Genomic DNA, 24789 nt, shown 5'->3' on the forward strand with positions numbered 1-24789 from the left:
CGACGCAGCCCCCCCGCAAAAAGACTACAGCAAAATTCACCCTATACGCAGGCACAATTCTAGAAACACTATATAGGCACTTTAACCTATGCCCTCTACCAATTAAGGAAAACAGTACAGAAACCCCATACATTCCTGCTAGCAGGCAAACCCTCTGAACATCACCACACAAAGTCGAACGCACGCCCTGGCCGAATAGACCAGCGGAACAGCAACAGCGCCAGCCGCGCAGCGCGGGGCCAGCGGCGCCGCACGTAGCGGGGCCGATCACATCAGGGCCGAAGGGGTCACTGAGGCTCTCATAGCCTAGCGACAGCTTCACTGAACCTTCCAGCAAGGTGCAAACGCCACCAAACGGAGATAACTCCTCAACCAAAGAGGTCGTCACAAGAGGTTCTCACAGCCAGAAGCATAAAAAGCTCTGCTGCACGCAGGGCCTCATGCCCTTCCCTCTTCCTCTTCCTACAACCCACAACAAATCCTTCACGATATCCACACCACGCAAAGCACTCAAGTTCGCCGAGCGCAAGCCAGGCGGCGCGCTTATCTCTGTGAACAACGCACGACGCATCTAGAACAAGTTCAACCTCAGCACGCTTAACGAGAAGCTCCCATTCAAAGAACAATCCAAAGAAAACCAAAAGCATATCATCCTAATAGCTCTGTCGATAAGCCTCCTAGAAGCCCCTATAGGTAGCGACGTTATCCCTCTCGCTAAGAAAGCCTTAGACAACATTAACGCGAAGTTCAACTATATCCTTAGCCACCCTAATAAGTAGGACTTCTTCTCTGAGGCACTCAAGGGTGCCAAAGAGGACGCAAGGCTCGCATAGAGACGGTGAGTACGCCTTGCGCCGATTACACAGAGAGAACGTTGCTGACGACGGCACAGCTGCTGCGAAGGCGTCAGCCGGCCCGATCGAACAAGAAGACAACGACAGTGACGACTTGCTTCCAAAGAAGCCACTATGGCGGACGGCGAAGCAGTGATGGGGACGGTGTTGGCGGCGCGGGTGATGCGCGAGAGAGAGGATAGGTCGACAGTTCAGTAGTCAGTAATTAAGTAATTGAGTAATCACAAACTACATCGTTACCGAAGTGAAGTTGAAGATAGTGAAGTTGTCTGGTGCTTGGAGACGGGTCAGCACGGTTGGACGAAACGCGGAGAGCAAGGAGAGAACGCGCTGACTGACGTGCACATGTAAGTGCGGCTGAGGTTGGGAGAGGATCACGTGACCGAAGGCTGTGTGTATTGTCAGGAGGCGCGGAGTTAGGAGGTCTGTCGCTCTAAGCAGGTAACAATCACAGTGAACGGCCAGAGGCCAACTTAATATCCTTAGTAATAATATTAATAAGTTAATCTTAATATATAAAATACTATTAATAAGTTAATAAGTATTACTTAAAACCTTTCTTTAAAACTATTTCTTATTTAAACTTATAAAATAGGTTTATATTTTTAATAATAACTTAATAATCTTTATATAAATAATTAAACTTTTTTAGTAGTTATTTTATAATATTATAGTTAAACTATATTATAAATTTAATAATAAGATTATAAGTCTTAAATATATAAGTATAGATATTAAAGCTAAACTTTAACTTAAAGCTAAGAAGAAATATAACCTTAAGTTAAATAAGAATTTTAAACTAATAAATTTTAAATAGTAAAATAAGTTCTTTAAAGTTAAAAAGTTTATTAGTAGTATTAAAAATAAGTTTCTCTTAGTATAGTTTAACTTCTTCTTCTTCTATAAATCTAGTATTTTTAAGGTTTTCTAGGTCTATTATATTAATTATCTTATACTAAATAGATATTTTTTTTTCTTTAGTTTTATTATTAACTTCTTCTTTTTAATTTATATTATTTTCTATATTAATATTATTTATATTATTTAGTATCTTAGTTAAAGAGGTATTTAAAACTTAATTTATAAAAACTATATATAATCTACTTAAAAATATATAAACTTAAATTTTAGTTAGTTTATAAATATTACTACCTCTTTAGGTATAGCTATATAAATTTAGATTTACCCTTATTAGTAATAAGTTTATAAAACTCTTATTATATAAAGATATACCTCTATATTTATTTCTAGTAATTATTAACTTTATAAATAACTTTATAAGTACTAATAACTAAGATTAGCTTAATTCCTTAAAAATAATATATTTTAAGTTTAATTAAGTATATTAAAACGTTATAAACTTTAGCTTAATCTTTCTAAAAGCTAATAAAAGAGAGAATAACTTCTTTATAACTATTATATAGTTAATTATATATTATATTAGTATATATATATATTATACTTTTATACTATATTAGATTTTATAATATATATAATAAATCTTAGGTTTATAAGGATTTATAAGCTAATACTATTATATATAATAAGATCTTACCCCTAAATATATATATTATGCTTTATATAGTTCCTAGAGCTATAAATAACGTTAAAATATAAATAAATTAATACAAATAGTATTAATTACTAGTAAACTAATTAAAAATAATAAAAACGATAATATTAATTGATATTTAGGGTAGTGGTGTAGCTGAAACCTAAAAATCCCGCATTTACAGGGGTTTCGGCAAGGGCAAACGCAAATGAGTGCGATACTGAGCAGCGATTAGTCATTGGAGCTCTGACGTAAGCCCCGGAGAACTGCAATCCACCTCCACGTCACTCATGCCAGCTCTTGAATCTCATATCCTGCATCACTGCTCATCACCTTCATCGACTTGCTCTCATGTTATCATCGACTTCCAACCATTTGAGATGTCTGAAGTGGTTGTTCGACCCTGAGGCATCATCTAGCGCGAAACTTGTGCTTGTCCTGCCAACCTGGTTAATGAAGAGAGAAGCCCCACCTTGGCGTCTTCGTTGATGAAGAGCTTTGCCGTCTCCCCACTTCAACAATCACACATCCATCCGATATGGTGTAGTGGCCAACATGATGCCCTCTCATCCGTGATGCGAGGTTAGGCATAGCCCCGAGTTCGATTCTCGGTTTCGGAACATATCCTTTTGCCGTTTTTGGACAATTTGAATTTTTGACACTCTCACAGCTCAGGTGTCTATTCGCTTTCGTAGCGAAAGACCAACCACCTTTTACCTCGCGCCAAGTGGGCTAAGAAGGCGATGGAACAAGGAGCGGCCATAGAAAAGCCATAACCCTCCTCATAGTAACTTCGTGCCACCAAAGTGCGCTTGAATGTTGCAAAAGCCTGGGGGAAACGGTCCACCGAGGGCCGAATCTTTCTTCCCTTCTAACTTTTCTTCCGCAGTTTGCCGCCTAGAGGCGCACCTTATTAACTGCCGTATAACTCTCACGGGGAAATATTTGAGAACTAGGATAGCTTAGGAGAGAAACCTCTATAGCTACTTATAAAAGTATATAAAGAGAGCGCGAATCGCTAAGGGGTAAGTATCTCCCTCTTTACACTACTATAACTTATTACTCCTTTAATATTAAGATATTATTACTATACTACGTTAATACTATCTATTATTACTTTAAAAGTAGTAATAACCTCTTTATAATTACTTAAAAGAACTAAGATAAAGTATATAGATTTTTATATATATAACTTAATCCCCTAGTATAAAGTTTAATAGTATATTAAATATACTACTACTTTCTATTAATATACTTTAATAAAATAATATATTATTAAGCTAAAGTATAGAGATATTTTAAGTATATTAAAATAAACTTTAAAACGAATAAGCTATATAATATTAATTAAATTAAGTATCTCGTATTATTAAAGTATAGCGTTTTATTAAAGGAACTTAAGGATATATACACGATCGCTATAGCGTAGTAGTAGTTAATAGGGGTAGTTAGATATATAGGGAGTAGTTAGAGTAAGGGGGACCTCTCATATATCCCTGGTTATACAAAAATTCACAAAAGAATTCTTCACAAAATGCACCGAGGGCCGAAATGCTCTGTCCACATCACACGAGGGAAAAGCAACTCCTACCCTTCATGTGCTATGCTCAATACGTGTCTACTGCTGTCGTCCCTATCGTTGTCGTCCTTATTGTCGTCATCTCTGCCGTCCGTTGAGTTGAGTTGAGTTGACGGGGGCGTGTTGACTGTTTTCATGCCTTTCACAATGTCATCAAAAGCGAAGACAATCAAGAACTTCTCCTAGTGTACAGTGCTACCCACTACTTGCTACTTCCTTCCAAGATAACTACTTATGTGATGTCAAGGTCGGCCTATTTATGTGTTTAAGCCCCCAATTCCGTGTGTAGGTAACCTTGATGAGTATCAGCCACTACAACCCTTCTCCCTATTAGAAATGGCTTATCTGCCAGAATGAAATTGACACACTGAGCCTGCTGACCTGCACCATCTGAATTCAGAATTACTCAAATTCTCTGTTCCCAGCATCACCCTTACTTCTTGTTCTTGCCGAGCCTGCCACCGCGTCTTCAAGCGTACTCGACACGTGCGACAGCCCGACCTTCTTCAACCATCAACGCAATCTCTGTCAGCTACAAGATGTTCCCATCTCAATACATCACGGCCGCCCAGCAGTACAAGGCCGGGACGCGTTTGACTCTTTGGCAGTATGAGCCAGTGCAGCCCCACGGCCTGTCTGAGTACACTCGGAATCCTCTACCGGATGATCTTCCCCCTGATCACCTTCGAGATTTCGATCTCGAGATGACTCGCAGCACACGCAAGGAAGATGTCGACAAGCAAGCCGTGCTTCAAGTCAGCAAGGTCATTTCCGGAGGCAACAATAACACGGTTCAGGTCATTCTATTCGACGTCATTCAACCGCCAGTTTCGTATCGGGGCGATGCTGCCAGGCTGCCCGGAGATGGCACGCAGGTAGTCGGCTTCCTCTACGACACCGAGTTCTACCCCAGCGACGAGTACACATTTTACAGCAACGCAGAACAGGCCGATGGCAACCTCAGCCGCACTGACGCCGCACTCAAGCATTTCTTCTCGAAGAATAAGACTGGACACCCACATGTCGTTCCCCAATATTACGGCTGCTGGGCGACCCGTGTTGATACGTACGACAAGAACGCTTTCAGATACGTCGGCCTTGTCCTCGAGGAGTACATCAGTGGCCACTCAATTGAGGATATTTGCGATCGCGATGAATACGACGAACTTGTTCCTCCTGATGGCGACGTCGTTTTCCACATACCCGAAGATGTTGACGATGGATTCCACACTTTGGAAATTTCCAAGGAGCTGTGCCAAGAAGTCATGAAGCAGGCCGTCAATGGTCTCGTCGAACACATGCATATCGGCGTTCAGCATAATGTCTTCGAGCCGCGCAAGGTATTCATCACCTTGCGCAACGGAAAGGTGGGTTTGGATTGGCCGAGGGCTGTGCTGCTTGGCTTCACGAACACACAGGTATGGTCAAAGACAAAAATGGCCAAGGGCCCCAAGGGTCCCGTACAGTTACTGGAGCATCTTCCCCATCCACCTCATCCTTTCCAGCGGTTTAGTGTCACAGGACTTGAGAACTTCATAGGATGGTGGCCCTCCCCTGAAGTGGGCTGGGAGGGCGACGAGCCAGATGACTTCGATAACGAAGCTGAATTCGATGAATGGCTTGTGAGTGACGAGGCTTTCGGGCCACTGGTTGAGGCTGCGGATGTGGAGGCCGAGCTGGGTGAGGGCATTGAGTGGCCGCATCCGTAAAGAAGTACTCTCTATTCAAGACGCTCGACCCAATTAAGCCAAAACTCTTGGTGGAACGAGAGGAGAGACGCAGAAAGCTAGAGGAGGAAGAGCTCAAGAAAGATAGTGACGCAAATGTGCAGGCTCTTGCCGATATCAATCTGTCCACTGCGCAGACGAAAGGTTACAAATAGTAGAAAGAAATTAAGAGACCGCCTAACTTCCCTGTGTCTGTGCGGCTTTATGTCCTGTGTGCTTCATTGCCCTTATCGAAGACGATGTGAGCGGCGATGACGACGACGACGACGATACAGTAACGGTAACCACGGTAAGGTAGGTTAAAGACACAGGAGAAGCAGTCGATCTAATACAGCAAACATGCTTGGTCCCAAAGTCGATACCAATCCTGCAAGAAGTATGCCCAAATCATGAGAGGGAATATTGAAATCCTCCAGATCGACCATTTGTGAACCCCAGCAAGGGCACCCATAACTATCCCAAGCCCACCTCTGCGGCTTCTCATTTTCTCTTCATCTTGTGCGCCGTGTCTACTGCGTCTCAAACCGACCCAACCCCCCTCACCTTCATCACTACCCTCATCTTACCCTGCGTTTCTTGACCAGCAGCCATCAACCATCTCAACCTGTACCAGAGTCGAAAAGTAGTTCTCGATCCAGATTTCCTTGCAGAACCTCCGGAGCATAATTACAACAAAATGTCGACATTCCGATACATATCACCCACGAAGCAGTATCATCCGGGAACAAAACTAGAACTATGGCCGTACAAGCCCGCAGAACCCCACGGACGCTCACAGTACACGCGCAATCCGTTGCCCCGCGACCTCCATCCAGGTTGGATGAGAAACTTTGACCCAACAAATGTGAACAACAGGGCCGAGGAAGCCGCAGTCATCGAGATTGACGAGATGATTCACGGCGGTGACAATCATCTTGCCCAAATCCTTGCCTGCAATCTGGTTGACGCCCCCAAGCATCAACGATCACCGGAAGAACTCACTCAGTTGACCAAGGACGGCGAGCCTGTCAAGGTGCAAATTGTTGCAGAGATCTTCGATCCAGAATTTTACCCTGGTGGCACAGGTGCTCCCTACGACAATGACGAGCAAGCTGACGGAAATCTGAGCTGCGCAGATGCAGCTCTCAGACATCTCTTCACCAAGGGCTTAACAGGTCACCCCCACTTTGCGCCTCAGTATTATGGCTGCTGGGTTGCACGCATCCAAGCCCGACAGAGATCTACTGGCCGTGTGACTGAACGCTTCGTTGGTGTTGTTCTGAGGGAGCATATAATCGGCCATTCAATCGAGGCTCTCTGTCATAGGGACGAATATGGTCAGCTTCTCCCTTTCGAGGGTCGTGTCTTCTTTCACGATTCCGATGATGCGGAAGAGGGCCAGGTTTGTCTCGAACTAGAGAAAGAAGTTTGCCAAGACATATTAAAGCAGGCTCTACACGGAGCCGTGTGCCATCTTCACGTCGGCGTCAAACACGAAATGTTTGAACCGAAGAACATCTATCTCACGATGCGTGATGGGGAGTTCGACCTGGAAAAGCCAAGAGCTGTCCTTCTTGGGTATATGCGAGCGCAGGTCTGGTCCAAGACTACGGAGGCACAAGGGCTGTTAGAGCTCAAACAGCTCCTTGAACACCTGGCATACCCGCCGCACCCACGGCTTCGATTCGGCTTCAGGGCTGTTGACGACTTTGTCGGCTGGTTTCCGTCGCCCCCGGACGGCTGGTACGGCAATGAACCAGCTACTTTCGACAGCAAGAAGGAGTACGAAGATTGGATTATTAGCGAAGAGGTGTTCGGTCCGCTCGTCGAGGCCGCGGAAGTCGAGAAGGGTTTGGAGGACGGCGCTGAATGGCCATACCCGTATGGCAAATATTCGCTCTTCAAGTCGCTTGATGCGGTCAAAGAGGACCTTCTTCGACAGCGACAAGAGAGAAGAAGACTTGCGGAGCAACAACAAAGCCCCAAGGACACGCCAGCGGCAACGGCTTAAAACCAAGCAGGTTCCAAAAACAAGCTCTACGGGTAACCTTGAGAGGTATCGCAATGCAAAGCTGTTTCTCCGTTTGACCTCTCTCATAACACATGACAGCAGAAAACACAGGACGACTCCATACTTGTCCATTTTCATGCGCCTGCTTATCAGGCTTCGACAAGTCACACTACTCTGCCATCACTCACAACCAACACAGTTCATCACCAATAATACTCCATCATCAGCACACCACCACTTCCAGCTTCCAGAACTCAGCACTCGCCATGTCTCAGAAGTTTTGGCCTCAGATAGAAATGGAGGCTCGGCGCTACAGGGCAGGCCGTCGGCTGAATCTGTATTCGTACACCCCCGTTGATCCCCACGGAACCACAAAGTACTTGACGAATAATTTGCCGGATGACCTCACACCTGGTTGGGTCCGAGGCTTTGATCCGACTAATCTACCTCCGACTCCGGATCTTATCCTTGAAGTCTTCGAGGGCCTGTCCTGTGGCATCAAGAAGTGCAATCAGATCACCGCATGCAGGATTGTGATGAATCTCGAGAACCACCATGACCCCAATGTCCAGGGTCCTCGCGAGGGTCAGCAATGGCCCGATCTCGTTGTCTGCAAGGCATTTGACCCCCCTTTCTACCCAATCCTGGGGGGTCGTGGTGTGGATAAGGCAGCGGAGGCGGCGCTCAGCAGAGAGGCTGGGGCCTATCGATACCTCTACTCGAACAAGATGACCGGTTTCCCTCACCCAACACCCGAGTTCTATGGCACATATGTCGCAGTGTTTGACCTTGGATTTGAAGACGATAACCTCATCGACCTTGAACTTGAGGACAAGCACCAAGCCTACAGGTGCGTTCCGGTCATTCTCATGGAGCATGTCGAAGGCTTCTCAATGGAGAATCTAAGTACCCGTCATGACACTACGCATGAGCTCATCCCCCGCAACCTGCTCCCCATCTTTCACTATGATGCCAACGGTAGTCCGGTCACCCTTGCACTTCACAAGCAGAACAGAAAGGAGGTCATGAGACAAGTGCTCGATGGCTTGGTCAAGATGTTGCACGTGGGGTTGGAGTTCGGGGCCATTGAGGCCCGCCAGATCATGATTACCATCAAAAATGGCCAACACGACCTGGAGGTGCCCCGAGCGGTGGTTTTGGACTATACAATGAGCGATATATGGTGTATGACGCGTGTCGGCAAAACTGTCGACAGACATCGTCTCTACGACCTGCAAAAGCTCCCGAAGCCTGTCCACCCGATGCAGATTTTTTACTTTGAGGAGCTACATAGTACCATCGGATTTTGGCCTTCGTCGTACTGCTACGAGACGACGAACGATAATGAGGCAAGAGAAGCCGAGTGGGCCCGTGACTCCGAAGGGATTCGCATCAGGGATGACAATGGCCGGCTCCGCCATAAATGCGAGGTCGAGTATGATGAATGGCTCGTGGAGACTTTCGGCCCGTTTGAGGAGGGGAGATACTCCGTCTATAAGACTTTGTACCTGATACAAGAGGCAGAGGAGAGGGCGAGAGAGGCAGCGGCGAAGGAGGCATTCGCGGTGGAGAAGGCGTTACGAGACTGGTTGAGGGACCACGCGAAGGAGGCCGAGGAGGCAGCAGAGTGGGCCGCTGTGAAGGAGAAATCGATGGAGCTGGCGATGGATGCAGTGGTTGCTGCGGCCAAGAGAGCCTTTAAAGATGCGCACGCTGAGTGGTACGAGGAGAAAGAGAGGCGGGAGCAGAAGGGTGGACAGATCGAGGATGTTGCCATTGATGTCACGGACGACGCCACCGCCGATGATAATAACAACGACGACGACGACGACGACGACGACGACTATGACGAGGACGACAATGACAACGAGGATGAGATCGACTACTTCCGCCAGTTCTTCGGGGCTCATGAGGATAGAGAGGCTAGACAGGCTGTGGCATTTCAAAAAGCGCAAGAGCTTCGCGACCTCAAGGACGCTTTGAGAAATCTGCGGGCTGAAGAGGCCGGGAGCTCACACGACGTTCCAGACGTTGAGCAGGTTCGAGACGCTCTGAAAGTGGTACGGGCTCGACGACATCGAGAGGCCAAGGAAGAAAGACCAGTGAAGGGAAGTGTGACACTTGATCAGCATAACAGAGAAGCGTGATACTCCATTCATTGACATCGTGATCCCCTGCGTCGCTCACTGCAGCATCATCGTGATCCACTCAGAGAGAATAGAAGACCGGTCTTTCGCTACAAAAGCAAGTTTGCAGCAAGGTTTTAAAGCAAAACAAATGGAAAACGCAAAGTGCCCGCCCAGGAGGAGGAAGGTGGGTTGCTCCTTGAGTTGATAAAAGACTTGATAGCCTAACTCAAAGGTGCACTATGCATGTATGAGTCTGCGAGGCGATAATTCTCAAAGAAAGTCAGCATGGCACTATGAGTGGTGTTGGCAGGAGACGGTGCGTCTTGGGATAAGGTGTGAGAAGGGTTGAGGCGGGAGGACTTAGTGCAAGTAATAATGGTGGATGCAGGTATATTTGGGATGAGAGTTGTATCCCGGCTTACAGCAGTGTGAGATCAAAACATGGATCGAACAGTGTATATTCATTACCGAGTAGCCTTCATGCGATACCAGAATCAGCACAGTCCTAATCAAGACGTCTTCGCCGAAGTTTGTGGTGCGAAGGCGGGTGTCGCGAGCCTGTGACGGTGTTATGCAAGGTGACCTTTTCCAATGCCCTCTGAATAGCCGTCTCCATCTCCTGCCCCAAAGAATCTTTGTCTTCAAGGTTGCGTAGAAGGCTGAGAACTTGAGGAATTATGACGCCTCGCATTGCGTCCTGTCTCTCCCCAATCAAGTCCAGCGTGTCGAAGGTAGAATACCTTTTGTTGGCGTACGGCCGCATCTTGTCCGGCTTGACCAAGTCTTTCTTGTCCGTCGCTTCAACAAGGGGACCAAAGACCGCTTCACTTAGAAGCCACTGCTTAAACACTTTTTCTACCTCGTCTGCAGGACGATCGTGTCCAGATGGAGGCCACCAGCCTTGAAATTCCGTCAAACCCTTGACGCTGCATCTTTCCCGAGGGTGGGTTGGGAAAGGGAGCTTCTGTAAACAGTAGCTTAAATTCCCGGGGAGTTCCGAAAATTTTGTCTCGAACCATACCTGAGTATCTTCGTGATCAAGAAACACGACTCGTAATTCTTCCAAGTCCTGCGTACCGTTCCTTAACGTAACGAATACATTCTCCGGGGAAAGATTGTGATGCTCGACCCCGAGTTGGAAACCTTGGCAGATACCGTGGAGCATTATCTGGATAACAAGCTGTCGATTCTTCTCGTCAAAAGTAACACGCCTGATCTGGTTGCCCTCGCCAGAAATGCCAAAAGAAAATTCATAAGGGCAGAGCTCGTCAATGTATCCTTCTTCGATATCTTCGCGATAACATAGGTCCTCAATAGAGCGGCCGTCGATGTACTCAATGAGGATAAGACCAACGTACTTAAATTGTGGTTCACCCATCATATTCGTACCATACTTAACTTTCGTCACCCAGCCACCGTAGAACTGTGGCATAGTATGCGGGTAGCCCGTCTTCTTATTCCAGCGATAGTAGGCGTAGGCGGCATGCTCACGGCTGAAGTAACCTGTATCAGGGCTAGGGCTAACAAAGCAGCTAGGAAGCCATGTGTTGTCGTAGACCTTGCCGACGAGCTTCCTAGCCACGGGCGGGCGGCGGGCTTTGGAGTCCTTGTTCTTGGGGATCAGGCTGAGAGGTGACTGGTAGAAGGCTGGGCGTTCTTCGACCGGTGCCTCCAGTACCTTGCAGCTGAAGATTTGAGACTCTCGTTCGGGACCAACGCGTATGATTTTCTCGATTTGAACCTTGGCTTGAGTCTTGGCGAAGTCGGCATTGGGGTCGAAGTTGCGCACGCCTCGAGGTGGATGGTACGCGGGCGTGCCATATGGGCGTACCGGCTCGTATGGAAATAGGGTCAGCTTTTTGCCAACAGTATACATCTCCTCAGGCTTATCCCAGGTTGCAAGCTCAATAAATTCCTCCATGATGAAGTGCTATGCTGCGTTGTCGATTGTGGTTTGTTGGGCGAAAAGAGGATGGTAAGATGAAGAACAGAGGGTGCCTAGAAAGGTTTTGGAAAGAGCTGCATGAATTTTGAAGAGAGATGCGGAAGCGGCTGCGCAAGAGCGACATTTACGGTTTGGGAGTACCTGGAGTGCCGAAGAGAAAACAGAGAAAGAAAAAAACACAATGAGCGGAAAGTCTGATTTCGACCATGGGCATAGCGCCTCTCGTTGTCTAGGTTGCTCAGCCTGGAAACCTTTACGGAAGGCACAGCACACGAATCTTTCCTTAAAGGTTCTGTGACTTTTGGATCACATACCTCTACGTTGAGCGGCCGCTTAGGAACGTCAAAACCCAACTCCTTTACTCTTCCCTTGACTCTGTTTGATCTCATCACTTTCCATTACTAAATCTGAGGATTTTTCAGAAGCAGCAAGAGACCATCGCGGTTCTGTCCGCCCCCCCCTACCCCTTCCAAACCCCTTCCCAATCCCTACTCAACTAGCTATCGAGGGGGAATTCGATCGTTATCAACTCCTTTCTGACATCATCGGCCTAATCTCACAACCAGCCCGTCTTGCAAAATCGCCAACCTGCCCTCAGACTCCTCGTGGACCGCCGACCTCGGTAGCCCAGCATGTCCGAGAAATCCAAGTCCAGTATTGAACTGGAAGTCGCTCGTTACTACCCGACACAGCGTCTGAACCTCTATTCCTATAAACCGGTCGATCCTTATGGCGTCAAGGGTTATATTCCAAATCCACTATCTGCTGGCCTTCCTCCTGGCTGGGTTCGGGGCTTCGACCCGACCAACTTGCCGCCAACTCCCGATGTTGTCCTCGAGATCGTCAGACCGCTATCAGCCGGTAAAAGGAAAAGGGCTCAGATCACCGTCTGCAAGACACTGCAACATCTCCGCAGCCACGACTCTTGCGTCCACGGCCCCCGGAAGGGCGGCATTTGGCCAGAATTGATCGTTTGCAAGTCCTTTGACGCCGTATTCTTCCCACCTTTTCCCGGGTGCAGTGCAGACAAGACGGCCGAGAAAGCCCTCAGTCGGGAGAATGGCGCCTATCGACACCTGTACGCCAAGAACTTCACCGGTTTCCCGCACATCGCGCCGGAGTTCTACGGCTCCTATGTGGCAGTATTCGACCTTGGCCTCGACGGAAAAAAGCAAAGGGTGTATAGATGTGCTTCGGTTATCCTTATGGAATACGTCGATGGTCTGTCCGTCGAATCACTGTGTCGACGCCATCCTGAGACTCGAGATTTGATTCCTCGCAATGAGACCCATGTCTTCCATCAGAATACAAACGGCCAACGCATCTCGCTTTCGCTGCACAAAGAGACCAGGCAGGAAATTGTGAGGCAACTTATTGAAGAGGGAATACACTGGTTGCACCAGGGGATGGAATTTGGCGATGTCGACCCAGACCAAGCCCTTATCACCATGCGCCATGGCCAATATGACCTGGTCCAACCGCGCCTCGTGATCCTGGATTACACCCACACTCATGTCTGGTGCATGACAAAAACCGGCAAGACTAACCCTAGGCACCCCATCACCGAGTTTCAGAAGCTTCCCAGCCCGACACATCCTTCCGAGCTCTTCGACACGGACTGGTTTAGCCACTGGATTGGATGGTGGCCGTCGTCGTTCTGTCACAAAGCCCAAAGCGAAGACGAGGAGATGGAGCTGGAGTATGCGAGGGATTCGAACGGTGATCTGGTCAAGGACGAGAATGGCCGGTTTCTGTGCAGGAACGAAGTCGAGTTTGAGGTTTGGATGTTGAAGGTGTGGGGTCCCCGTGAGGAAGGAAGGTACTCCGTCGGGGAGACATTCAACCGGATTCGGGATGATAAGAAGAAGACGAAAGAAAAGGTCGTTGCTGCAGAGACGGAAGCCGCGGCGGAAACTGATGCGCTGATGCTGGCGCTGGGCCTGGAAAACCCCAAATCTGACATCGACGCAGACGACAAGGACCGGTCGAGGAGCCAGTGAGGCCGAACAAGCAGTCGGTGAAACTGAGAAGGCGGCTTCGGAGACTCGCAGAGTCGATCAACCTGATGAACGACCATCACCCCGAATAATGAGGAGGTTCTTCAAAAGACTCTGGAGGCGAAGATTTATTCGAGATGGACAGTGTCGAATTCTACTCCGGGGGCGGAGACGGTGAGTGAGGGCAGAGACAGAGACGCATGACGAGGTACCTCCCTACGTAGACTGACAGGGCCGGTCTTGGCCGCCGTCTCCGAAGCTGCGGGGCCGGAGTGCGCCGGTCGTTCGGACAAACGATCAAAGCTAAACAAACGATCCAGGTACAACAGGAATTGGCAATTCATACGGGTCTCACGTTACCTTTCCCCATGTGGCTTTCTGAAGATCCATTGCCCGGCTTCTACAAGGGGACGGAGTTGTTCATTGTCATAGTCTTGGCGCCGAAACAACCACGGCCGAAGCCTGGTCCCTGCCAGGCACGAGACAACAGCAGCCTCTTGAGGTTAGGTATCTCGTCGGCCGACCTGTCCCGTCCGATGTCTATGCAATTTTCAGCTCCGGGCCGAGGGTGCAGCCGCGTGCAGCCCATGACAACGGTGGCCTTGCCTGGTTGTGCGGTGCAGAGGGAGAGGCGGCCGGCGCGCATTTAGAGTTTTCTCATGTTGTGACGTGCGTTGGACGGGAGGGGGGTTCATGCACGGCCACATTGGATTGTTTTCAGTTTCGACGTTGTTTTTTGTGTGAACGGGCGAGTGTTGGTTGCTGGGGAAGTTGTCCGCATGGTGATTGGATTTCCCAGTGTGGATTGTACGCATTGCATCTGTACTTTGAAGCTGTCACGAGAAGAGCGGGTTTGGCAAATGTGGTTGACGAAGATGTACACACACAAGTCATTTGAATCAAGGATGGGCGGCTTGAGGACGGGGGTTTCAGCGGTGGGGGATGACGTCGTTTGGCGGCGCCGTTTGCCGGTGTGACAGGCTGCTCCTGGTATATTTGAGCGTGATATAGGTAAGTTGACAGTACCCTATGCATACCCAAGGTAGGTATGTGACTACGAATTACATGGGTCTCACAACAACGACGGCAATGTTGACGACGACGTTGAAGGATGATTGAGGCTGAAAATGGGATCTCCACACGCTACTGCGCATTGGCGAGACAGACCGAGTGCCCGTTGAAAGAAGCCCAGGACAGACTTTGGACTTTGGCATTCTTGGGGGATCTTCGGCTATCGAGAGGGCGAGATGCAGCAAAGCGGGATACCGCTAGACCGAGAGCGGTGTGAGCTGGGCTGGGCTGGTTGTGGGCTTCCATTTGCTGGAAATGGGGATTCTGGCGAATCAGGACGAGGCACGGGCGGCTGCTTGCATTTTTTGCGGTGCATTCTGCGAGATGCGTTTCCCCCGCTTGTCTTAGCCCAGGCACGACTTGGTGCCTTTTGAGTTGGGCGAGGTGGTTGGGGTTTAGCGCCGCTGTACGGATAAGGGTCTCTCTCTCACAGGAAGAACTTGAGTTGAAAGAGTTTTCTTCCCCCTCACTAGGCCACGTTCAGACAATTGAGTTGTCAATCCGAACGTGCTCTCTTCATTTGAGATGAGGTTTGACCCCTATCTGTCGGTCTAGCCTCTAGAGTCTCGACGAGTCAACTTCCTGACCATATCTTATCGACGGAGCAAGACTCGAAAGGGAACAACTGTCAACATCTCTGCTTGAGGGAAAACTCTTCAGGTCAGGAGGGTTTCCCAAACCGATAAAGTCTCTTTTGGACGCGGAATTAAATGAAGGCTCATGGGTTGCGCAGAGTGAGTGCGGATTCAGGCTTTGATGAGTTGCTCGTGTTAGTGTGCGGCAAGGAGCGTATGGTGGGACGCGCCTGAGCCGACCCCATGCAAGGCGAAATAAACCAGACGGGGTCCTGCCTCGGGTCGCAGAGGGAGCATTGCGGTCGGGTCTGGCCCGGTGGGTAAGAATACTGTGTCTTCCGTCTTGTGTTGGTGCGTTGAACTAAAAGTTGAGGCTGGACTGGATGTGGTCGAATTGGGATGGTAGCCAGATGTGACAGACAGAGGAGAGGAAATGGCAAGGCATAGAGATGAGGCGCCGAGGTGGCTGACCACCGCCGAGAGAGGCGCGGCCGAAGCCGGGTTCAATGAGAAAGAGTCGCAGCGACCGGGGCGGGCCAGGCGCAGCAACGGCGAAGGCACGCAGGTGGCTTGAGAAGGATGATTGGGGGTTTTATTCAGGATGAGGTGGGTGGTGACACTGAATTCCCGTCGGCGTTCGATTCTGCGAGACGTAGAATTGATTGTACGAGTGGCTCGCACAGGTGCAACATCACTTAGGCACTCCACGACAATTAAATTGTCGATCGACTCCTCGCCTTCTCGTACCCGGTCGCATCGATGATGTGCTTTCAGAGTAGTTTTGTTTATTGAATACTGAGCACTATGTGTGTGCCTATGTATGAAGGTAGGCAAGTAGGTAGGTAATCAGCGAGTTGGAAGGACCTGCACGTCTTGTCACATTGTCTTGATTGGCCGGGACGCCTGCACGGCACACATCCGCCCCGCTAAAGCTGCATCTGGGCAATTGAGACGATGCTTGATACCTGATACCTCAATCATGATTCGATAGGTAGACCTGCGTACGCTCTCTTAGTCTCCCGTCTGCTGAGGTGCCGTGCGTGCGTTGGTTAGGTAGCCGTGGTAGCCTGTTAGACGCAAGTCCCAACCTCCCACTCCAGTCTCCAGACGACCATACCAGACCACACCACACCACCTTGGCCCGATCGCTCTAAGCGCGCTACTGCTGTCTCTCGTCCTCTGCGGAACCCGTCCCACCTCGCTCTCAGAGACAAGAAACAGAGACAGAACACAGACAAGGCGACCCGACCGACAGGCTGCGACCTTACCTTTACCTTGGAGCGCATACCACTGGCTGCCCACCCCTCCTGCCTTTCCCCTCCAAAAAAGTCTCCATCCCGTCGCTGGTTTACTACTTACTCGCACCAAAACCGCATTTGCTCCAAACACCAACCGCACCACCAACAACAATACCCCCGCGACGACAGCCCGACGAAGAACAAGCGACCGCAAACGACACAGCCGACAAGGACGAGTCGATTGAACCCGACCGACATGACCACGGTCTGAGGCCCACCGCCGCCCACTGCAGCAGCCCACACCACCCCTGCCATGTGCCGCGTACCCATCCCATCCCAACCCATCCATCAACACCTTACCACGACGGGACTGGCCCTGCCAACGGCAACGCTATCTGCTGCTGGTAACCCGAACTGGAACCACGACATTGGCACTGTACCTACCTGGGCATACCATGAGTAGTGGTAGCTCGCGCCAGCGCTCTGCGACCAGATCTGATACCCACGACCGCAATTCGAGTCCCTTTCCCAGTGTCCCACGATCTAGAGACGAGATTCACAACCTCGACGGCCTCGTCTTCACGAACCTGCCCTCCAACTACCAGCCCTCCACCCCCAAACTCCCGCCGCCCTCCCTGCACACGAAGGCTTCCAACTCCAGCTTCCTCTCCCCGGGCGGTGCTCGCCCAAGAGCCGCCACCGCGAGCTCAATCCCCACGAGCCTCCCGACCACTCCTCTCCTCCTCGGCCCCGACGCCGCGAGGCCAGCTACCCGAGCTGGCCCGCCTCCGAAACCACAAGCCATGTATCAAAACAACCAGCGACATGTCTCCGCCGCCGACTCCTCCAGGCCCTTCCAGGTCCCTCCGCCGCCGCCGCCCATGTCACCACCCGTCCAGGGCCAGATGAGCAACATGATGTCCATACCTCCTCCCCCGCCGCGCTTTCCCTCTGCTCCCGGTGCCACGGGCGGCGGTGGCATGATGCTCCCGCCGCCTCCCGGTCCGCCCCCGGGGAGTGCGATGGCAGGCCAGGCGCCGTGGCATGGCGCCTTTGGACGAATGTACGACGGCCGCAACGGCTTCAATGTGCCCCCTCCCCCGCCAGGACAACACCAGGCCTACAATCCGAAGCTGCATGCCCAGGTTGCGGCCGGCACGACACTATCGATCCCGCCCCCGCCTCCGCCGAATGACCACGGCAGCGGCATGTCTGCAACCTACATACCGCAAGGCGATACCTATGGAGAAGGAGTTGGAATACCAGGCCTGGGCGGCTTTGACGAGACATCCACCTTCTCTGCAACGTCGCAAAGCTCGTGGCCCACGAACAGCCAGACCAGCGCTGACACAACCATGACAACACCCCAGGACGACATTACTGGACGAGACAGGATGTACGCCCAGGCTATGCACACTCGAGGGCTGTCGCAACAGTCTAACGCCACCACCTGGAGTATTCACCCGGATTTGGCTGCGCAATGGCCGCTGGATAAGGTGCTACTGTTTCTCGCATCCAACCAATTCTCAAAGGACTGGCAGGAGACGTTCAAGGGCCTCAACATCCACGGAACCCACTTCCTCGAGCTCGGGAGCGGCCTAGGAGGACGAGGGAATTTTGGCATGATGCACCAACAGGTGTATCCGAGACTGGCAGTCGAGTGCACCAACAGCGGGACGGGATGGGACCAGCCACGAGAGCGAGAGGAAGGAAAGAGAATGCGACGGCTCATTCGCAACATCGTCAAGGGTCTGCCGGCTGACCCATCGAAAGTATCTTCGCACGGGAGGAAAGAGTCTGTGAACCACGGCAACAACCTGCCCAGCGCAGGGACCGATGGCGCAGACTCTCCCAACGTGAGTATGATCGTTCGTCCGAGTGAACTCTCGAAGACTGATGACCGGCAGACGCCGATCAAGGCTCCTGGTCCTGGTTTTGGCGGACGACGGTTCTCGCAGACCAGGTCTACTACTATGCCTACGCTCAACAGCACAATGAGCTCAGACTCTAACCACAGGAACATCCTGAAGCAAATCGACATCGACGGCAGTCGGCGTCACAGCCCGAACGCCAGCGAGCCCGGCGACAGCTTCCGCCCGCCGCCTCTACGAACCGACAGCCCCAATGGGAGTCCAAACCCGCAGAGCGCGTCCCTCTTTCCCTCGTCGGCAGGCAACCTTTCAGCCTCTCCGCACTCAGCCAAATTTGGGCATCGGTCACGGAACAGCACCGACTCTCTGTCCTCCAACGCTGCCATCTACGGTTCTGGAATTCCTCCCGAGGCTAGCCAGATGTTGCGCAGTGGTATGAACATCGCGGACATGATCCAGGCCACTCGCGGTAATGCAGAGAGTCGGCGACTGGGTCAGGATGGCGGGCGCCCATCGCCTCAGGAGTCCAATGGTGATCGCTCGGCTGGCACCGAACCCCCATCATCTGCAAAGGACGGAAAGAGCTTTCTCAGCTTCTTATCTAGGAAGAAGAAGCAAAAGGAAGACGGTGCTTTTCCCAGCCCCGATGATGTGGAGTCACCGACATCACCAGCTCTCAACTTCAAGTCTCACTCATTCGGCTCTCGATTCGGCAACAACAGTGAGACATCGCTGGATCTCCTGCATGAGAAGGACAAGTCGAGACGTTCTGGCCCCGGCAGAACGTATGTGTTGGCTACCATGGATGGTTACAACTACCGCATGTGCGACATTACGGAAGCCGAATCGGCAACAGATCTTCGACAGATTGTCTGCAGCAGCCTTGGTTTGATGGATGCTTTGAATTCTCAAATATATTTGACCGAGCTTGGCAAATTTGACCACGACCAGCCGCTCGACGATCAGAAGTTGACGACACAACGCAAGGTCAGAGCTGATGCTACCGGGTCTTTGAAGTTCTTCATCCGTCCTTTCGGTTACGTGCCCCAAGGCTCGGGCCAGGCTAATGGCGCTCCGGCACACACGTCCCTCGACGAGGAGGCGTACAACCGTTTGAACGGTTTATCGAGGACGAGATCCAGCTCGTCGCCGCCGACGTCAAGGCAAAACACACTGACCGGTGAGAGAGTTGATGACAAGATGCTCGCACAGGAAGCAAGTGAATACCGCGCCGAGATGGAACGCAAGCAGCGCGAATACCTCGAGAAGAGAAGACAAGCAGCCATGAAGGACGGAAGAAACGCGCCGGAAGGCGTGTCCACCCCATACGGAATTCACGGACGCACAGTCGACTTTGACCAGCCCCGGCAATCGCCATATGAGGACAAGAAGCCGGAAGTACTGTTCCCTGTGCGGAAGCCACCTGCACCGCCAAGCGACCCTTCCGCTACTCTTCTCAAGGCAAACTCATTAAGCAGAAAGACTGGACACGCCATGCGGTCATCCGACGGCAGCATTTCGTCGGCACCACGACGACCATCCACCTTGTTTGAGGATATGGAGCTTCCCGGACAAAATCCGGACAAAAAGAAGAAGACAAACAGCCAGCCTGTTGGTGGCATTGGTGCAGCCCTGGTGGGCATGGGCAGAGGCCTTGGGGCGGTTGGCCATTCGAACAACCGCAGGTCCAAGTCGCCTAAGCGAGTGTCGTCGCACTCTAACATGAGCGGCGATTACTCAGATCGAGGTAAGGGAGCAATGTCGTCGGTTGACTTTGGCAAGTCCTGCTCGGATCAAGGTAGTCCTCGCACGGCGTCTGGCTCACCTGGCTCTCTCACATGGAGCCGTGGAAATCTGCCCTTCGTCGTGCCTGACTACTCTCCCGGCGGGACTCCGCTGTCAAGGAAGAGGTCTCAAAATGGTACGGTCGCTAAAATCAAATCAACAGCACACCGGGTACATTCGCGTGAAATAAGCCCCAGTTCCCTCAACCCGCCCCAAATCCCCCCGACTGAACAACCCCAGCCCCCTCGCCGCAAATCACATGGGCCAGACTTTGATTTCCTCGATACGGAAGTCAGCTTTGACAAGCCTCCTGCACAGCGTGATGACGACTCTGGTGACGATTCTGATGATGGCTTGTTTGCCGTTCCTCTGACCAGCCAGCAAAAGAAGCCTACCAAGATTACGCGCATCTTCGATGGCGATGATTCGCCTGATGAGGCCAACGACAAACGACCGACCCTGACGGTGAACACTGCTAAGTCGAAGAAGAAGGTTTCTGTGTCATTCAACTCACCCAAGTCGTTCGGCGGCTCGAGCAAAGAGGGTGAGGAAGACGAGGCTCTTATGAGTGCTCGCAGCGGCAAGAGCTCACGCAGGACGCCCAACACACCTGGTTCAGAGGGATGGGAGTCGGAAGATAGCAAGCTTAGCCGAAGAAAGTCGTTCGTGGAGAAGGACGTCTGGGCCAACCGTCCCACGACCGATGCCCTTATCAACAACCTCGACGACTTCTTCCCGAACTTGGATCTCGACCAGCCGGTGCTCGAAGAAGGAGGAGCGGATGCTTCGCCTCCATCTCCGATTGCTGAGTCCGAGGAGAAGGAAGCTGCACCTGGACCCTCGGCGCTTCCGCAATCTCCTCCGCCAAGCCTGCGCGTGGCTATGGGCCAGGCGAATCGATCATTCTACAACGAGAGCGATACCCTGGGCTCGGATGAGTCTACTCTCAAGGCGCTTGAGCGTCCAGCTTCCGTGGCCTCGGTCGCTCAACGCAGCGTGAGACGTTCGGGAGGCCTAGGCCGTATGAAGTCCATCCGTGAAGTTGCTCGTGGTGCTCACGAGGCCAACAAGCGGTTTACTACCACAACAACGCAACAGGGCCAAAATGGCCAGAACACATCGGCATTGATGAGGAGGAAGAGCACAAAGATGTTCAACGCCAACATTGTGCAGATACGGCCCGATCAAAGAGGCAGCATGGTCATGCCGCAGATCCCCCAGGACACACTGCCCAAGCGCCAGACTACGTTCCGTTGGTTCAAGGGTCAGCTCATCGGCAAGGGCACCTACGGTCGTGTCTACCTCGGTATGAATGCTACGACTGGAGAGTTCTTGGCCGTCAAGGAAGTCGAGGTCAACCCGAAGGCGGCGCAGGGCGACAAGGCGAAGATGCGGGAGTTGGTGGCTGCCCTCGACCAAGAAATCGAGACGATGCAGCATCTCGACCACGTCAACATTGTCCAGTACCTTGGTTGCGAGCGCAAGGAGACGTCTATCAGCATCTTCCTCGAGTATATTTCCGGTGGCAGTATCGGATCCTGTCTGCGGAAGCACGGCAAGTTTGAGGAATCGGTCGTCTCGTCGCTCACCAGGCAGATGCTGTCTGGTCTTGCATACCTCCACAGAGAGGGTATCTTGCATCGCGATCTGAAGGCCGACAACATCTTGTTGGATCTCGATGGCACCTGCAAGATCTCCGACTTTGGTATCTCCAAGAAGACAGACAACATCTACGGCAATGACAAGTCCAACTCGATGCAGGGATCCGTGTTCTGGATGGCGCCTGAGGTCATCCGCTCCGAGGGCAAGGGATACAGCGCCAAGGTCGATATCTGGAGTTTGGGATGTGTCGTGCTGGAGATGTTTGCCGGTCGACGACCCTGGTCCAAGGAGGAAGCTGTTGGCGCCATCTATAAGATTGCCAACGGAGAGACGCCGCCTATTCCGGACGAGGTCCGTGAAACAATCAGTCCGCTGGCGATTGCTTTTATGCTGGACTGTTTCACTGTGTAAGTGCTTTGCGACTTCTACTGTCAGCATGCCAGACTAACAAACGATAGAAACCCGTTAGAGCGACCTACCGCAGACGTGCTGCTCTCGCAGCACCCCTTCTGCGAGCTGGATCCGAACTACAACTTTTTCGATACTGGGCTGTACACCAAGATTCGCGGCAAAGACGTCTAGTTGACGGGGAGAGCGCGAGGGGAACTCAGTACCCGATGGTGAAAACAAGTAAGAGGAGGAGGGGAAACATTGAAAAGAAGGGGAAGACGTGGCTTGGGCCACGAGGTAGCGGTGAAACATTTGTTCTCGTTGTATGCAAAACACTGGACGCTCGTTGTTGCAGCGATGGCGCATGGGAAGGATTTTGGGGATTTTTCGCTGTTTTTGCGGAGCGCTTCTTTGGGCTTTGCTCGGTTGTATTTGGGATGAGGAGGTATGGTGGATGTGCGCCGAGGCAAGGGGAAGGAGGGAGGTATATATCGAGGCGGGTAATATATTGATGGAGTTGGTTGGCGCATATGAGGTGCCTTGTGATGGTGTTGTGAATGTATGTCTCGCGTAAGCCACTTGAGTCTGTCCGCCATATGGACTTCTCTACCAGGCAGGAGTGATAAACAGGTGGAATTGACCAATTCTTTCTGGGGGTTAATCACGAGGACTGTCGGTATTCTTGTTCCGAATGTCTTGGTGGGCGATCTCGTAGGTCCGCATCATGATTCCATGCTCTCTTGTTGCGGGTGAGTGGAGGTTTCGTCTGTAGTGGTTGATCTGCGATTCGGACGGTATACCTTGCGAGACACGATGGACAACGAAAGGGTTGTTGGGATGTCGGGTGTTGACGGGCGGTTTTTGTGATGAGGGCGGTTGGGCGTCTGGTTCATGGGATTATTTAGGTGAGCAGGAACAACTTGACCACGGCCAGCTAATTTGCTGAACATTCTAGGAAGTAGAAGGAGATGGTGTGGGCTTTTATACCGTTTGGAGTGGGCTCCTTGGTTAATCTGATGTTAAAAGGTTCGGAGTTGAGGGCCTGCGGTCATGGGGGTTGGGTTGCCCGGGTGGTAGGGTAAGTTGGTTGTGATTCTTGAGAGGCTTATAGCTACTCTGAGGTAAATATCAACCTTTCCTACCACTTTTCGTTGAATACGCTTAGAGAGGGTGTCAAATAAACGTAGGAAAGCAAGGGCGGGAGGGCGGTGGGTGGGGCTTAACGTGGATATGGAAGTTGTAGATTGGGTTTTTGTTATGGCTATTGCCAAGTTACTTGTCAGGCTTAGGTTGAAGATTACAGTCCACCACGCTAATCATCGATACTTTGATTGTTGTTGGGTCTTCCATTGAGATTTAGGCGTGAATTTGTATGGATGGGTTGGAAGTCATTGGTAATAGATGGGATTTCTCCATGAAAACGGATTGATGATCGGAACGGGCGATTACTTGATGGCATTTACGGACTGGCTATTTAAGGACCTTGCGGGGTTTACATCCTCCAAGCAACACGGAGATGAATAACATGTCTATGGAGAGCTGGTGCAAGGCTTTGCCTTGGATTGAGCCACCGAGCTAGGCTCATGTCAAGGTGCGAGATACCTGAGCGATACGGAATTTCTCCGGATGGTTTAAGGACGTGTATAAGTAGCAGAATACGAAGGGAGAAAGGGAGGAAAGCGACGGGCTAGAATGGGGTTGTTTTCTTGATGTCTGAGAGCTGGTTGGTTCGTACTTATGGACGGAAACTCCACGCTATGGTTCATCTTCACCGATCACACAAACCTTAAATTGCTGTTGAGAAGGCATTGCTCTGAAGGTAAACACCTGTATCATAGATCTCTTTACATATGCGATCTGTCAGGTTTTGTATGTTCTTGGGGAAAGGAGCCAACTGATTGGGATAGAGATCGTGTGAAGTGGTGAGCAGACGTGTACATGTAAAGGTGTCGCGACTCCAATGCCAGCGAAGAATGACTCACCACAGCAATCCACGACAAAGCTTTCCTGCGTGGGTGTTGATAATATAATATGCGATCTCTGATGTTTTCAGCCTGGTCTGCTTGGGCTAGGTTTCTTATGACTTTACTGGAGGGTTTCGGTCGTGTTGTGGGCGCTGTAGTCTCAATACCCTGGATTATGGGGGCAATACCTTGCGGAGAATGAAGGAAGGGGGTTTGAGATGTTGTGCGCTTCGAAGCAGGAGATCCGGTTGCTTTGACACAGATTGCTCCTCATCTTCCCGAGTATCACCCACAGCTCTGGGCCTTGCGGGGAATCCGTGACCACCTGAACCATATTGTCCGTGCTGTTCAAGATACTGGTCAGGGGATATCTTATATCTATCACTGTTGTTTGGGAGCTTCAGTCCGAGATTTACGTATAATAGCTTGCATGATCTCGTGCAGTCCATCCCCTCTTAGGCTTCTTAGTCGGCGACCTCCCTTTCGAAGAGCAGGCCTGCTTAGCAAGAGGCACAATCTC

The 24789-nt window shown here is 50.9% G+C and overlaps 6 protein-coding genes across 6 annotated transcripts; 5 read left to right on the forward strand and 1 right to left on the reverse strand.

The window, feature by feature from the left end:
• Positions 1-4524: 4524 nt before the first annotated feature.
• Positions 4525-5694, forward strand: CGCS363_v007165 (uncharacterized protein; the record flags this gene model as incomplete). Its single annotated transcript, XM_036639014.1, has 1 exon — positions 4525-5694. One exon carries the CDS (start codon positions 4525-4527, stop codon positions 5692-5694), a length of 1170 nt encoding a protein of 389 aa, XP_036496168.1.
• A 694-nt stretch (positions 5695-6388) lies between these two features.
• On the forward strand, positions 6389-7702 carry CGCS363_v007166 (uncharacterized protein; the record flags this gene model as incomplete). The annotated part of the gene is made up of 1 exon (XM_036639015.1): positions 6389-7702. One exon carries the CDS (start codon positions 6389-6391, stop codon positions 7700-7702), a length of 1314 nt encoding a protein of 437 aa, XP_036496169.1.
• Positions 7703-7968: 266 nt separating this feature from the next.
• Positions 7969-9849, forward strand: CGCS363_v007167 (uncharacterized protein; the record flags this gene model as incomplete). The annotated part of the gene is made up of 1 exon (XM_036639016.1): positions 7969-9849. The coding sequence occupies one exon, from the start codon at positions 7969-7971 to the stop codon at positions 9847-9849; it is 1881 nt and encodes a 626-aa protein (XP_036496170.1).
• Positions 9850-10336: 487 nt separating this feature from the next.
• CGCS363_v007168 (uncharacterized protein) lies at positions 10337-11752 on the reverse strand (the record flags this gene model as incomplete). The annotated part of the gene is made up of 1 exon (XM_036639017.1): positions 10337-11752. One exon carries the CDS (start codon positions 11750-11752, stop codon positions 10337-10339), a length of 1416 nt encoding a protein of 471 aa, XP_036496175.1.
• Positions 11753-12408: 656 nt separating this feature from the next.
• Positions 12409-13776, forward strand: CGCS363_v007169 (uncharacterized protein; the record flags this gene model as incomplete). The annotated part of the gene is made up of 1 exon (XM_036639018.1): positions 12409-13776. One exon carries the CDS (start codon positions 12409-12411, stop codon positions 13774-13776), a length of 1368 nt encoding a protein of 455 aa, XP_036496176.1.
• A 3336-nt stretch (positions 13777-17112) lies between these two features.
• Positions 17113-22497, forward strand: mkh1 (MAP kinase kinase kinase mkh1; the record flags this gene model as incomplete). The annotated part of the gene is made up of 3 exons (XM_036639019.1): positions 17113-18513; positions 18565-22322; positions 22374-22497. The coding sequence occupies 3 exons, from the start codon at positions 17113-17115 to the stop codon at positions 22495-22497; spliced, it is 5283 nt and encodes a 1760-aa protein (XP_036495356.1).
• Between the last annotated feature and the right edge of the window lie 2292 nt (positions 22498-24789).

This window comes from Colletotrichum siamense (genome assembly GCF_013390195.1).
Source record: "Colletotrichum siamense strain Cg363 chromosome Unknown KSG_Cg363_contig04, whole genome shotgun sequence".
Lineage (NCBI taxonomy): Eukaryota > Fungi > Ascomycota > Sordariomycetes > Glomerellales > Glomerellaceae > Colletotrichum > Colletotrichum siamense.